Here is a 15,173-nt window from a genome sequence, read left to right as displayed (position 1 = left end):
TCAAAGAAGCATCTTGTTGCCCTCAGGCCTTATTAGAGGTTGGTACAGATGACCTTCAAGGCCCCTTCCCAGCTCTTGGCTTCTCAAACCATTATTTGAATCCAACATACTTCCTACTTCAGTTCTTGCAATGTAGCCTCACTCTGGAAAATTATATGGATAATTATGGGATAATTTTTCTCGGCTGCTGTATGTATTTATTTTGTGCTGTCCTGTATTTGTTTTAATTGTTTTTGTGATTGTTGGCCACCCAGAATCCCTTGGTTGAGATGGGTGGCTATAGAAATTAAAATAAACAAACAAATAAATAAAACAAACAAACAAACAAATAAAAATAGCCCAGAGGCTCAGCCAATGGGGCAGAATTCTGGAAGAAAGCTTGTTCTGTGCCAAGCTTGTACATCTTCTCCATTTTCCCCATCCTAAACTGCATTTCCTTCTTTTTACTGTGACACTTTTTCAAGGTCTGTAAATTAAAAAAAAAAATGTTTAAATTAGTTTGGCCACCCCCCAGGGAAATTTTGGAAGGACTCAGATGCTGAATCGGAAGCTAACTGCCCTTCCTCACCCCCCACCTTTTCACTACTCCGCCAGTTTGGAAGAGAAAAGCAACAACTTTCCTGTTTTCCCAACTGACCCATTTCTACCACTTGTGAAATTGCAGGTGTTATTGGTGGAGCACCAAGGAAAACCACCTGTTAATAATGCAATGTCACCCCCTCCTCTCTTCTCCAACTGGGATAGGCATATTTTGCAAAAGTTTTCCAAGTTCCTCCCCAGGACTTGCAATGCCCTGGGCTCTGTGGCATGTTGCAGTAACACCTGAAGTCTTCTCTTTCTGTTTCACCTTCTCACACCCACGTTCCTTTGCCAGCTGCTCCAAAAACCCAAAATAAACCCCAAACAGCTTGAGTCACAGCATAAAACAAAGCCCCCTCCCCCAAAATTAGAGCACGTAAAGGGAGACGTGGGTTTCTGTGTCCCAAATCTGCCTGGTTAAGGTGGAGACTGGAGAACAATCTTCATTTCATTTGAATTAGCCCTCTTGGCAGAGAAAAAGTTGACAAGTTTTCCCAGGCAGCCGTGAATGAAGAAAGGGGGCTTTGTAGAAGTTCTCCATCAGTGATGACAGTTATTCCACAAAGCTCAGAAACCAAACTAGCCACTAAGATACCACTGCGTTCTATTGCAACTTTTTCCTTCTTGAACCACAGAATGTATGTGATTCCCCCTCCCCAATGTTTTGTGAGTCCTGTGCTATTTGGAAGGGGCTGAACCAGGAGGAGGTACATCTCCAGAAGGTCTTGGAAAAACTGGAATGTACCACCTTATATTTTCCTGGAAGAGCAAGGTTCATCCCAACCACTCGATGGTAAAATTTTCTTATTTGTCTTTGCTTAACTGGAGATACTGGGAACTTAAAAAAGCAAACCCCAACAGATTTTTACGGGAAGGCCTTTCTACTCCTCCACTGACCGTCTTAATCTTTGGAGATTTCTTGAAAACAGTTTTTTGAAGCCCACTCCCAAACCCTATTGGGAGGGAGAAGAAAGTAGCTTAGGAGCTAAATTTCTAAGTGAAATCCTACCTTCTTCATAGTTACATTGCTAAGGTGGATCTCATACAATAGACCTTGATGACTGGCTTCTCCTGTTCCTGGCTTTGAACCCTAGACTTACCCAGCTGGCTGGGTTAGCATATCACATTCAGCTGCAGAAGATCTAACCCAGATGGAAACCATCCAGTCCTGAAAAACTCCACCTAAACTGTCTAAAATCAACCTGGAAATCTATGCACTCTATCAGCAATGGCAACCAAAGATTTGGTTCAGCGGGGTGTGCCATACTCTCAACTGGCTTTCAGAATGTGATAGCCTTCATGGTTAGCATACTTTGATAATAACCTTTTTGGCAGATTAATGCAGCTGCCGATATTGTCATCTGATGGAGATTTCTATGAAGACTAAGTATGCCAAGTGATGTTGACCTCAATAATAAGTGGGCCATGGATCTCCCATAGCTTTCTGAGGACATGGGAGAGCATGTTTCCTTGGTTCCCTTTGAACTTACGTGGTGTGTCAAAACATATCGATCCATTGCAAGGGTGTGGTCAGCATATTGATGTTCAACTTCCATCATGTTCTCCACTGCCAGGGAATTGATGTTCAAAGGCATCTCTGGATGGAGGCACGTTGGCTGTAAGAAGATGATCTTTGCTACAGCGTTGATGACATATGAGCTCAGTAACTTCATTCACATGAGACACTTGCACCATGGAGTATATGGCATCTATTAATTTGACATAGTTCAAGAATGATGATGAAGAATGTAATCTGGGGGCTTGGAGGGAAGGAAAGGACAGAAGAGTTCTCTAGGGGGTTGGGTGGCATTCATCTGCTCTTGTGACCTCTGTTCCAGATCTTTTGCTCAGGACACTTTATTTGTGGGAAGACGAGCTCAGGAATGTTGGTAAACAAATTTGAAAGGAAAAAAAAAGAGGTGGTTGATTATAGTATTGGGATGGCAACAGGAGGCTCACCCAAGAGGTGTGGCCCAGCACCCACTTGAGTTGAAGAAGAAAAGTTCATCCAAGCAGGTAGTGGAATGTTCATTCCCAATTGTCTTCCCAATAATTACTAACCTGACACAGATTTACTCCATTCTGTATCATCTTGATTTTGAGAACTGGCTTTTCAAAGGAACCTCCTTCCCAGCCTACACAAATTGTGTAGGTGGACTTCCTCCAGAATATTTTCGTCTAGTCTACAGGCCGGTAGTCTAGTCTAACCAGACCTGATGCTGCTTAGTTTCATGGTCCAGACAAGGCTGCTCTGATTTTGCTACAATCTGAGACCTCTGGGACCTCCTAATCTAGCTACTGGCTAATCCATCTTCTCCCAGACCTTATTTGCAGAAGACACCAGCAATTAGATAGGCAATTCACATAATTGTTAAAAAATCAATATGGGTGTGTGAGGTTAAAAGAACTTGTAGTCTAGGATTGGAAAAAAGCATTTCTCTGATGTATCTGGCCTTGGGGCTGTAATAAACATGTGTGCATTTCTTTGATGTCTCCATGAACCTGACAAAGGTTTCACAATGGTCTATTCACCAGCATCACCCTTGGGGATTCCATAATCTCTTCTCTTCCTCCATTTCAAATATCTTCACCAACCTGCTCTTATGCTTCTCAAGAGCTAGGTTTCCAGAACAGGAGTCTAGGCTCAATGGGCTTGGGTGGGTTGTGACTCAGGGTCGTGTGAGCCCAACCAAATTAAGAATTCATCTTCCACATCAAGCCCTGTGAGATACAGGAGATATCGCTTCTGATTTTCTTGTGTTTTCCGAACAACAAGCAATGGAGGTCAGCATTTGCAAGAAATATTGCTGTATCCTTTGTGGAGGGTGCAATGATAAGATGTGGCCATTAGAGGGTGGACTTTTGAGTCCTTTGCCATAGCTAACTATCTTTTCTCCCTCTGGGTGCAGTGGCAAAGTATGGCCACCTGAGGGTAGATTCTTTTCATTCCTTGCAATTGTTTCCTAGCTGTTTAATTTCTCCAGATGCAATAGCAAAGTGGGTCCACCAGAGGGCAAAATATTTATGCCCTTTGGAATACAGTGGTACTTCGGTTCATGAACAATTCGTTCCATGATTCTGGTCGCGAACCGAAATGGTCGTGAACCGAATCAAATTTCCCCATAAGGTTCAATGTAAATAAGGTTAATCCGTTCTGACCCCTACGAACGTGGTCGCCAACCGAATTGGTCACCAACCGAATCAAATTTTCCCATAAGGTTCAGTGTAAATAAGGTTAATCCGTTCTGAACCATATGTATTTTTTTTTAACTACAAAAATATGAAACAAAGTACAGTATAGTACAGTATGAAGAGAGAGAACACTAACCTTGCTTGAGACGACACCAAAAAGCTTCACAGCAAGTGTCTGTCTACGACCGCGATCTCACCTAGAGGAAGCCATGACCACGTGTCAGAGCAGGGAAGATGGCTGTGGGTTGTGCTCATCACCCGATGCGGAGTTCGTGAACAGAAGCAAAATTTTGCAAATGCTGCTGTTCACGAACCGAATTGTTTGTGAACAGAAGAGTTCGTGAACCGAGGTATTATTGTTTTCCTTAACTGTTTTCTTCCTCTGGGTGCTGTTGCATAGTGTGGCCACCAGAGGGCAGACTCTTAATTCCTTGCAATTGTTTCCTAGCTGTTTCATTTCTCCAGGTGCAATAGCAAAGTGGGTCCACCAGAGGACAAAATATTTATGCCCTTTGGAATATTCCTTAGCTGTTTTCTTCCTCTGGGTGTAGTTGCACAGTGTGGCCACCAGAGGGTAGACTTTTCATTCCTTGCAATTGTTTCCTAGCTGTTTCATTTCTCCAGGTGCAATAGCAAAGGGGGTCCACCAGAGGGCACGCTCTTTTGTTCCTTATAATCATTCCCTGGATGTTTTCCTTCTCTAAGCGGAATGGCAGTGTGTGGCCACCAGGGGGCAGAGTTTCTTAGCCCTTAGCTGTTTTCTTTGGGCTCAGTGGCAACGTGTGGCCACCAGGGGGCAGACATTTCAGTTGTCTTTTAAATGGATGCAACGGCACTGGCCAGGGAGAGAGGGGAACTTGCTTTAAGGAACTTTATTTAATCTCTCTCTTTTTTTTTTTTTGCCTTGCAGAACTTTCTCTAAAATACCAGCAATTTCCCCAAAATGAAAACATACTTTTAAAATGTGACTTTGTTATTTTAGTTGTTCTGTGTATTTTATTTATAGAGACTGTTTTTCTGTGATTTTCCAAAAACAAACACATGCATGGATGGAGGAATTCCTCCGGAGTTTGTAGTTCCTCACAGTCTCCTTTTGCTTTCGTTACCCCAAATGATCTGGCATCTGCAGCAAACTTGGTCCCTAATTCCAGGCATTAGGAAATTCCAGTTCTTCAGTTTCACCACTTGAGGGCAATCAAAGTTAGTATATATATATTTTTTTTCCCAAGCTCCAGGTAACTGAGCCAACACTGATCCTGGCACATCTCCCATTTCTATAATAGGTTGTTAAAAGAACTAGTGTAGTATGTGAGTTGTTCAGAGTTAAAGTAATCAGTCCTTGCTCATCAGTTTAATTACTATTGAGCCAGCCAAAAAAGAAAAGGAAAGAATACAATTTTGCTGAAACTTCTGCTTCCTTGTATTTCAGGCACAATGAGATAATTGAATTTATGTTAGTCACAAATTTGTCCTGTCAATTTGAGTAAGACAAAGGAACAGGAAGTATGGTGTGCATCTCTTTTTTGCAGTTCCCAGATCTTCCCCACCTGCAAGATTATACTGCCTAAATTTGGTGGCAACTGATTTTTCAATTGAGCCGCCCGTTTTTTCAGATTCCTTCCTTCCCCGTGAAATGGTGCCCTGCCCACCCCTTTCTTCGGCCCCACCCACCACATGGCCTCTAACAGATGATCTTAATGGGAGTATCTCTCCAGTGGCAGCTTTGGGGGCCTTGTGTTTTTCAGAAAGGGGAGTGAAGAGCTAAAAATGAATAAACTAGACAGATCCATTTCTGCAATCATGGAAGATTTTATTGTAAGCTAAAGAGAGAAGCGATGAACAATCATGGACAAAGGCATTGATGTGTCCTATGGACAGATTTATCAAAGAAGTAAGCCACAGCCTCACTGGAAAGAGCAGAGATGTTACATGTAGGTTATATTGCAGATGTGGATGAACATAGAGAAGATGGATAGACCCTTCCAAGTTTTTAGTGAGCCAGTAGGGTGTGGGAGAAATACGTTAGCTAGCAAGAGAAGCATAAGAGGAAAAGAAAATAAGAATCATTCTACCAATTTGAGCAAGACCTGTGGGTGCTCAACCGAAGGTCATGCCCACATTTTGTCCAGCTGTATCACATTCTCTTTTCTGGAGGTTCCTTGATCTGGTGGAACAGTGGTGGTGATGGTCTCCATCAAGATGCCAAACAAGGGTCAAAGCTGTTGGTGTTCACTTGCTCACAGTGGGTGGTGCTGTACAGATGGCCACCTGGGATGATCACATCGCAGTCTGGATAGCAGATGTTGACCTTCATGCCTGGCCCAGCACCTCCTCTTCCACCACCATATCCCCCAGTGCCACATACTGCAAGACACTCAGGTCACTGCGCTCAATGGTCCTGACACTGTCAAGGAGCAACCACCAGGTTGGACATGCACATTAGACAAATTGCCACTATCAGCCAGCACCCCACCGCTGCCAGCACCTGTTCCACCAGCTTCGAATTTACCACCACAGGAAGTACCATGTGCTGTCCCACACCAGGCCATTTTGTGAAACGCCAGGGAATCTGAGAAGTCAGAGAAGAGGGAAAATCAGACAGTAACAAAAACTGAGCAAAGGCAGACCTATATAAATGCTCCAATCCATTTTAGGACAGTTACTGTAGCACATCAACTCAAAGCATTCAAAACTCTACAAAGCAATGGATATATATGGAATGAGTTTTGCAAGGCTTATCAGTTTTCCTCTTCTCATTTCTATAACGTCCTCCAAGGAAAAAGGAGGTTGAAGTAAAGTGAATCTTTCCAAATGCTGTTTTTGAGACTCCTTTGGACCTGTTGGTTGAGTTGAGGGAGGTTCAGTGCTGGCAATTTTAGAATGTTAGAAGAACTTGATCTGCATGAATTCTGATAAGATGCTTACGCTCAGGTACTGAACCTGTTGGACAGGAACTTGGTTCTCCTTCTTTCTGTGAACTGGCACCTCGGGCATTTATTCCGGAAAACGTAAACATGTATTTGAAGTGGTTCTTGTTTTAAATTTTGCAGATCCATGCTGAAGCAGGATGGAGCTTGTTGAGGGAACGAGTATATGAGAAATTGACCTGGGCTAGGAAAAGGTGAATTCCCTCATCCACAATGGGTGGAGAATGATGTGCTTAATTAGACTTGTATGAAATAAAGAATTATCAGCGACAATGAGCAAGAAATACACACACACACAGTTAATCTCAGATATCTTTCTCTACCTTATTGTAAGAAATGTCTGGGAAATAGATAGATCCCAGATATTTCTTATGATAAGAAGGTGGAGAAAGATATCTGAGATGAACAGTGTCCTGCCTGTCTGCATTCTCAGAAAGATCTGTCTTTCCACATTTGAAAACAGTTTGCTGCATTTTTAGTACAAAGCTCAAATTTTCTGGGGAAGGCCCAGACCCTAGAAAAATTCTCCAGTGTCTCTGAGCCACCCCCAAGAACATAGGACCCCATCCTTCTCTTCCCAGCTATTTCAACAGCTTTATGTGAAAGGTGAAGGATCTGATTTGAGAGAGAATTGGGGAGCAATTCCACAATAGTAGAGCTGTTTTTTAAAGTAAAGTATAACTAGGGTTATGTTTCTTGAACCTTCTTCTGAGGTAGCTTCCAATTCTGCTGTATGGATTGTTTATATGTCAGATGAATGTCCACCAGGAATGGTGAGGAATGAAGTCTTGGAGAACTATAGGATTTCTGAGGAAGTCTTAGGCAACAGCTCTACCATCCATGTTGGTTTGGCTATCCCTTCTACTTAAAATCAAAGTTTTAGCCAATAACTCCTCTTCTGCTGTCATCTCTTTCTCTCACAAAGCCTATCTGTTTGATCCCTTGTTAATCAAACAATCTGAAGCTGTACAGTGCATAAATAATAAGATATTGTCATAGACCTAGTAGATTTACCTAGTGTTGTTTCCATCTGATTAACAACATATCCCTTTTCAACATTTTTTACTTTCACTCTTCACAGGGGAGGCATACAGCTTTTTTTAAAATTTTAAAAAGGGGAGTGGAATGGAGCACCCTAGAAGATTGCCTGGAACACTGTATTTCCTTGCAGTAGTTAACAGCATGTCTCTCTTGTTAAATCTTGCAATGTCCAGCCAAGGTCTTTCTAGCCTCCATCTCTTTGAAAACCCACCAGAAGCAATCTCACCCCCATCTCCTTTCTGCTGCCTTGCAAAGGAGGTCTTACCTGTGGATTGTTGCTGGGGATGGAGCTTGGCCAGACAATGAGCAAGCTGTTTGGGCACAAGTGTTTTTATATGGAGTATCCCTGCAGGTTTTGAAATTAGAGGTGAGTTGAAAGGTGACAAGATCAGCTTCCAAGCTTTAATGTGCTTAGAGGGTGAATCACTGTTGGGGCAAAATGGGTCTCTATGCTCAGCCCAATATAACTAAACATGAGTAAAACTCTGCCATTGGTGCTTGTTTGTGTTGCTAAATCATGTAGAAAAGGCCAAAAAGAAATGGATACAGCAAGCATCTTAGAACAACCCACGGCTACTGTTCTTGTCTCAATTAAACGACTGCTTTAGCTAGGTGGGGAAGATCTTGCAAACACTTGGTGAACCTCAAGGTGCTTCATTCCCAGGGTTCATCTCCCTTCCAAAGGACTCTTGGAATCTTGGGCTGAGTAGATGGGCCATGCTTCACCCTGTTTCTGCATCTCTGGCACAAGGGTGTGGAAAACGCTGGTGTGTAAAGATCAAGGTGGGTTCCTTAAAGGAGAAGATCAACGCTGCCCAAGAGGAGATCTTTGCCTACTCCAATCTACATAGACCTGCTCTGCATTTCTCAGACTAATATATGTATTGGAAAATATCCAACAGCTTCTGCTCCACCTTAACCATTGGGTGTAATTCTCAGCCCAGTGTGTTTTTAAATTCTGCATTTGGAAATAGGAACAAGAAGAAGAAAGCAAAAATCATTTCTGGGCATGTTGTAGTAAGGGTGTGCAGCTAGATCACTCCTTTATGTTGCCAATAATCCTACTTGTTATTAGCAGTGCTCTGAAATCAAGCAACAATAAAAGCAGTTATTAACTCCATCTAATCAGAGTGGAATGTAATCAATTATTAATATAATGAACGCTAGGTCTATGGAAAAGCCGCTTGCTTAAGGAGAATATTTAAGATGAAAGTAGAAGTAAATATATGCCAGGTTACTGTAGCATAGTTAATGGGGAGGAATGGTGTGAGCATGTTGTTAAAACAGATCATTACGAGCTACACATATTTTTGAAAGGAGGAAATTCCACCCTGTAAAGGTCACCATTAAAAGCACTTTATAACTTATTGCTTACCATTTTAATAATCTTAATGATAGTTCCATGATTTGTCCTGTGTATGAACATTCAATGATGATAATAGGGTTGAGATATTACAGTCACAACTGCGCCTTTTGAAGTGTGGAAATGAGAAGTCAATGTAATGGTTAAGGATATCCCCAGATTAAGAATCTTCAACAGCCTGACTCTGTCTTTTGCCTTGAAATGGTTCTGGAAAGAGTTGTGTCTGGCTAGACATTCAACAGGTGTACCCTTCCAAACTATTTCATAGAGATGCCTCTGATGCACTGGTGGTGTATCTCTACCAGGACATCAAGGCAGAAATTCAAGAGGTCCACAATCCTGTCACCATAATTCCCTACACACAACACTATTGCATGCATGGATCTGCCAGATAGTACCGAGTAACATTTCTTGACCTTCCCTGCTATGCTGGCTGGGACAGATGGGAGTTGTAGTCTGGCAACTCTCACAGTTCAAGAAGATTTAGGGTTGGGACCTTGGAGGTCAAGAAAGAATTTGGAAAGGCCAAGAGATGGGCCTTCATGACATTTAGGGCAGTTAAGGATACCTATCTGGTCAGCCTATCTGGTCTGGAGTTCCAGAAATGGAATCAGATGAACACAAGATGTGGGGTTATGAACATTCATGTAGAAAGTAACTTCTTGTTGAACCTGGTTCTTTAGAAATCTGGGGAAGGAAGTATAAACCATGAAACTGTTGGTCAAGATTTGCTTGGAAATCTTGCTTAAGGGCACTTTTTCATCACTAAGACCTTCCCAAACAAAGAGACTCTCAGTTGTCTCTTTAATTAAATGCCCTATCATAAATACTCACAGGAAGCAGTCCATGGGCAGATTATATAGAAACAAAGGCATAGATGGCTGCTAGAAAGGTTTCTTAAATTTAGGAAGAAGGTGGTGGTTTTGTGTGGTGTTGTGTTGTAGAGTTTGGAAAGCTTTTCTCCTGGGTGAGAAAATGCAGAGTGACCAAGGGTTGGATGTGAGCAGTGTAAACACAAAGATGGATACAATTTTTCTGAGTGAAGTTGGAGAGCATGTGGTTGAATGTACTCCAAAAATGTCTTGTTTAGTTGTTAAGTCGTGTCCGACTCTTCGTGACCCCATGAACCATATTGCGCCAGGCCTTCCTGTCCTTCACTGCCTCCCTGAGTTTGCTCAGTTTCATGCTCATTGCTTCAGTGATGCTATCTAACCATCTCATCCTCTGCCGTCCTCTTCTCCTTTTGCCTTCAATCTTTCCCAGCATCAGAGTCTTCTCCAAAGAGATCTCTCTTCACATTAGGTGACCAAAGTATCTGAGCTTGAGCTTCATTATCGATCCTTCCAATGAGCAATCAGGGTTGATTTCCTTTAAGATTGACTGGTTTGACCTCCTAGCAGTCCAGGGGACTCTCAAGAGTCTTCTCCAGCACCACAGTTCAGAGAAAAATGTCTGGTTGTCATGAAATGACACATTGTTTTGAATCACTTTAGTTTCCTTTTCTCCCCCAATCAATCAATTGGTAGTACAAAAGCAGTCTGGAGCTTCTGAGAAGTTTTAACTCTGTTTATTATTGGAAGAGTTGGCACATTGACAATTAGCATTGTTTAAAAAAACATTTTGCACAAAATAAACACTTTAGCTGTGTTTAAATGACAAAGAATATTAGTTGTAATACCTAAAAGTCTTTTAAAAGCTGACGATCATTTAGGAGATTAATTTTCTTTCTCCAATTTACCACCTCCTTCTGAAAGGAATTCCAACACTGTTTGTGGGGTGTAATCCTATATAAGTATATTTTCCTTGGAGTAAGTCCCTGCTGGAGCTGATCTGGGGGGATACTTAAGACCACAGGTTTACTCAGAAGCCCTGTTGGGTCAATAGCATAGTAGTAATAGATGTGAAGAACCAACCTTCATATCCTCTCAGTATCGAATCTGATTAGCAGAGACTTTACGGGCATGTCATGGCAAATCGATAATCACAACTTCTTCTGAAGATTGTAGTGGCTCTCTAGACACACTGAATTCTGAGACAGTGTAGTAGTCTTGTACTACTAAATGCAACATTTTCTCATTAGCAACAGACCCTCATTATATCTCTACCTCATTGTTTTATATATAACCATATGTGGCGTTCTCAATGCTCTTCAGAAGCTGATCCCATCCACAGTAGTTTTTGAGGGTATATGGAAACTGCATAGGGTGAAGAGCATTCTTCTGTCCTAGATCTGCTAATGGAAACTCTTCCATCAGTAGGAGGGCTTGCAGACATTCCACACTGTCCTCTTCTACCACCACTTCTATTCCCTACTCTCTCAAAATAATTGTGAACCTGTAATGGACCTCGCTCCTATCAACATGAAAGAAGATGTTACAGTGAGGCCAACGAACTGAGAAGTGAGGTCCACTGAGAGTTCCCCCTTGGTGGGATGGCGATGGGAGAGCCAGGCATTCCTGCCCATAGGAGAATGGGCCACCCACAAGTCCTGCAGGGGTTCAAAAAACAGACTATCTTTGTTTAGTTCTGCTGCTCTATGAAAACACACCTTAGATTGACTCAGGTCTTGGACACAAGAGATTGTAAGAATGGACTGATCCAGAAGTGATTTTGAACTGCTACAAAGTGCCACTTTTTGAGGCAAGATGTGCAGATGGCTTAGGTTTGGACAAATTCATGGAAACCAAGTTTATTAGAAAACATCTCAGGGCCACTGGTAGAAACATGATCCTGGGGCAATTACGGTCATCCAGGATGGCAGAAGCGTGGGACCGGTGGCCCTCCAGAAGTTCCTAAACTACAATGTTCTGCATTCCTCATTGACCATACTAGTGGGGCTACTGGGAGTTTTCCCTTTCCCCTCTGTAACCAAACTAGGATAATTCTGAGAGCAGTTATGACATTACAACCAGCTGGTAACTAGGAGCTCTTTGAGATGGCTGTGAATCAGACCCCATTTTAAGCCTTATTTGTCCACAGCTTTTCTGGTATGCTACACTGCCATGAAACCATCAGATACTAAAAGGACAAGCAATGTTACTTTGGAATCCATGGAGTCTACAATCTTGCTTGCCTGTGCTTTAAACCTAAATGGGGCCCACGGTGGAAAGATGCAAGAAGAAACATTCTACAACTTCTAAACCCCTGGAAGAACAATTTAGATATATGTCCCATCTGTTCCATAGGCACGGCAGGTGGTGGTTTTTCCCCCCTGGATGCAGCTGCACAGAACCCTCCCTTTTTATATATACATATGTCTATAAAAAATGCCAGCTGTCTTTACAGCTCCATGTCCATTGAAAGTTTAGAAAGATGGCTGGAAATTCATGGAGTGTAAGGTGTTGCGGTATTTTGCCAACCGGGTTTGCTGTGATAATGCAATGGTTCGGGGTGTCATTGACCGACTGTACATTTCAGCCCAAGGTCGAGGGGCACGTCGGAGGTTGGGCAGAGGGCGTTTCACGTTGGAGGTGGTAGCAAGGGCTGTTGAGGTCATCTTGCTGCTGCACAGGGCCTTGGTCTCACTACCAGTGATGGCCTCAGGTTCCAGAGGACTTGGATTCAGAGTTTCTATCTTACACGCTTCTGGAAAAACTTCAAGGATGGGTCCTGGAAGCTCTACTTCAATGGGAGGGGGCTGGATAATGATTTTCATCTCTGGTCCCTGGGAGATGCAGGATGAAGTGTCCATCAGCCCACACACTGTGGTACAACTTTTGGCCTGTGTGGTCAGAGCTTTGACTTCACCCTCGTCACTGCTGGTGATGGCCTTTTGGTCGCTGCTAGTGAGGGCGTTGTTGCTGGAGCAAGGGTTGTAGACTTCCACAGCACACTCTTGAGCGGCTATTTCAAGGACAGGACCAGGGATGGTGACCTCGATTGGTGGAGGGTGGATCACCACTTTGGTTGTAGGTCCTCGTGTTACACACCGAGACAAGCTGTCGAGTCCTGATGGGACGGAGGCTGAGCGAGATAGCCGTCGTGGAGTAAGGGAGCAATCGGAGACCGATGTAGAACGGGTCAGTGCGGGTGGTTGGGGGCCGCTGGGAACACAGGGGGTTGAGGTTTTTATGAGACATTCATTGGGGTAGCTGGTGAGGACTGCACCTGGGATGGTGATGCAGACTGGCGGAGGCTGAATCACCACTTGTGAATCAGGACAGGTCGTTGTGCAACAGGGGGTATCTCCACCAGAAAGAGCACACACGCCTGAAGATTTGGTGACAATGGCCGTGGAGCCCTCGTTACAGCCCACCTCGGAGCCATTGGTGAGGCACGAAGTCTGGGTTTCCAGAAGGCACTGATTCGGAGATGTTCTGAGGGACAATCCAGGTAAAGTCAGGATGAGTGGGGGTGGATGTACCACCACTTTGGCATCTGGGCAGCTGGTGATGCAAGGGGTGGTGACGCACTTCACGCCTGAGCCAGACATTCTGCTGGGAGGATGAATCTGAAAAGAAGACAGATGGGAGAGAAGTAAATTATCTGGGTGTTCAGCAGCCATTTATGGTGAGAGATGTGCAGGTCAACCTCACCTTCTATTCCTTCAGAACATTCACTTCATAAAAGGTGAACTGCTATTTCTACCCAGTTAATCTAGTAGGTTTAGCTGTTTTTCTCCAAGTATGGGCTGAAAATATCATCTGTACTTATTCAGGAAATAAATTCTTATCCCAACTGCTGCTCCTTCCTTCCTGCCTGCCTGCCTGCCTGCCTTCCTCTTTGAAAGACCTCTCACTGCCCCCCCTTTTCTTATGTAACTCAGCCCATGAACATTCCCCAAAACTCCATTCTTCTGATGGCGTGCTCCATTCCTAGCCCCCTCCTTGCTCCATCACCTCATTCCCTGCCTACACCTTTAACGCACTCTGAATCTGCTCCCTTTACCTCTCTGAGAATCCAACTTGACTGGGGCTACAACTGTGATAATGCAGCTAAATGCTCTTGCTTCTCACTTTAAGAAAACTCACCTTAACCATGTGGTGCGTGCAAAGCTATTTCACAAGCTTTATAGCTGGCAAGAGAATGTGGGCACTCCCTGTTCTCCCCCCCCCCTTCCATCTTAGTACTTTGCTGATCCGGTTTCAGGAAGCTGAACAGCCCCAGATTTGCTCAGAGATATGGATCGGCAGAAGGATAAACTGGTTAGGAAGGAAAAGTCAAGGGTATTGTAGGGTGGAGAATCTTATAGTAAGGAAATCAGTCATATCAACAAAAGGATGAGCAATTAGGCTTTCCAAATTCAAGTTTCTTTGCTGAGTGAGCTACAACAGAATAAATCTTTTTCCAGTGTTGCTTGTAACCGGAATGGAAGTATCATTCCCTTCCTTTTTCCCAAAAGTGGGAAACAATATATTCTGAGTTGAATGTTGAATCAAGGAGAGTGTTTGACACTTGCAGATATAAATGTCTAGTTCTGCAGAGGAACTTATTTATTTATTTATTTATTTATTTATTTATTTATTTATTTATTTATTTACAGAAGAGGCATTTGTCAGATCTCGCAATGGTCTCATCTTAGATGGGAGAATGCCTCTTCCAAGATGGTCCCAAGGAGAGGCACATTCTAGTTTGTATGCTAGAGAAGATGACATGCATCTTCTTAGAAAGCTACTCTTGGATGCAGTTCTTTAAATAAGAGATTTAAAGTTCTTGTGTTAAAATGATTCTGTCTGTCTATCCATCCATCCATCCTGTTCCTGGATGACTTCATTTTAGCTGCCTCTTATTCTTAGGGGTTCTAACCATAAATCTCCCTTTGTTTTTCTCCTTTCTCAAGTTTAACATTTGCTTTTTGGCAGATACCTTCTAAGCTGTCTTCAGCACTTAATATGGCCAATAAATATCAGAAAGAAAAGAGAAAGGAGGGTGTGATTGAATGTCAATTTTAGTTAGAATCTATCTCATGTGAAGGAATTTTCTACCTAAAAAGTTACGAGAGAGAGTCAAGGTCAAAATCTAGCTCTTGGCAATATGGATATGGATCTACATACCATATAGATACGGTAATGCATAGAACAATGGTTATGGCTTTATCGTTCTTTCATAAGTAGCTATAATTTCTCTGTCAG

General features: G+C 42.9%; 1 protein-coding gene across 1 annotated transcript; it reads right to left on the bottom strand.

The window, feature by feature from the left end:
- Nucleotides 1-12,406: 12,406 nt before the first annotated feature.
- LOC103068009 (uncharacterized) lies at nucleotides 12,407-13,534 on the bottom strand. Its single transcript, XM_025169311.1, has one exon. It carries the CDS (start codon nucleotides 13,532-13,534, stop codon nucleotides 12,407-12,409), a length of 1,128 nt encoding a protein of 375 aa, XP_025025079.1.
- Nucleotides 13,535-15,173: the final 1,639 nt, after the last annotated feature.

This window comes from Python bivittatus, unplaced genomic scaffold, assembly GCF_059951505.1.
Source record: "Python bivittatus isolate LINGU-HERP-01145 unplaced genomic scaffold, Pbiv_v1 ctg000180_np1212, whole genome shotgun sequence".
NCBI lineage: Eukaryota > Metazoa > Chordata > Lepidosauria > Squamata > Pythonidae > Python > Python bivittatus.
Note: the sequence above shows the minus strand (reverse complement) of the source record. Positions and strands in the feature narration are given on the sequence as shown.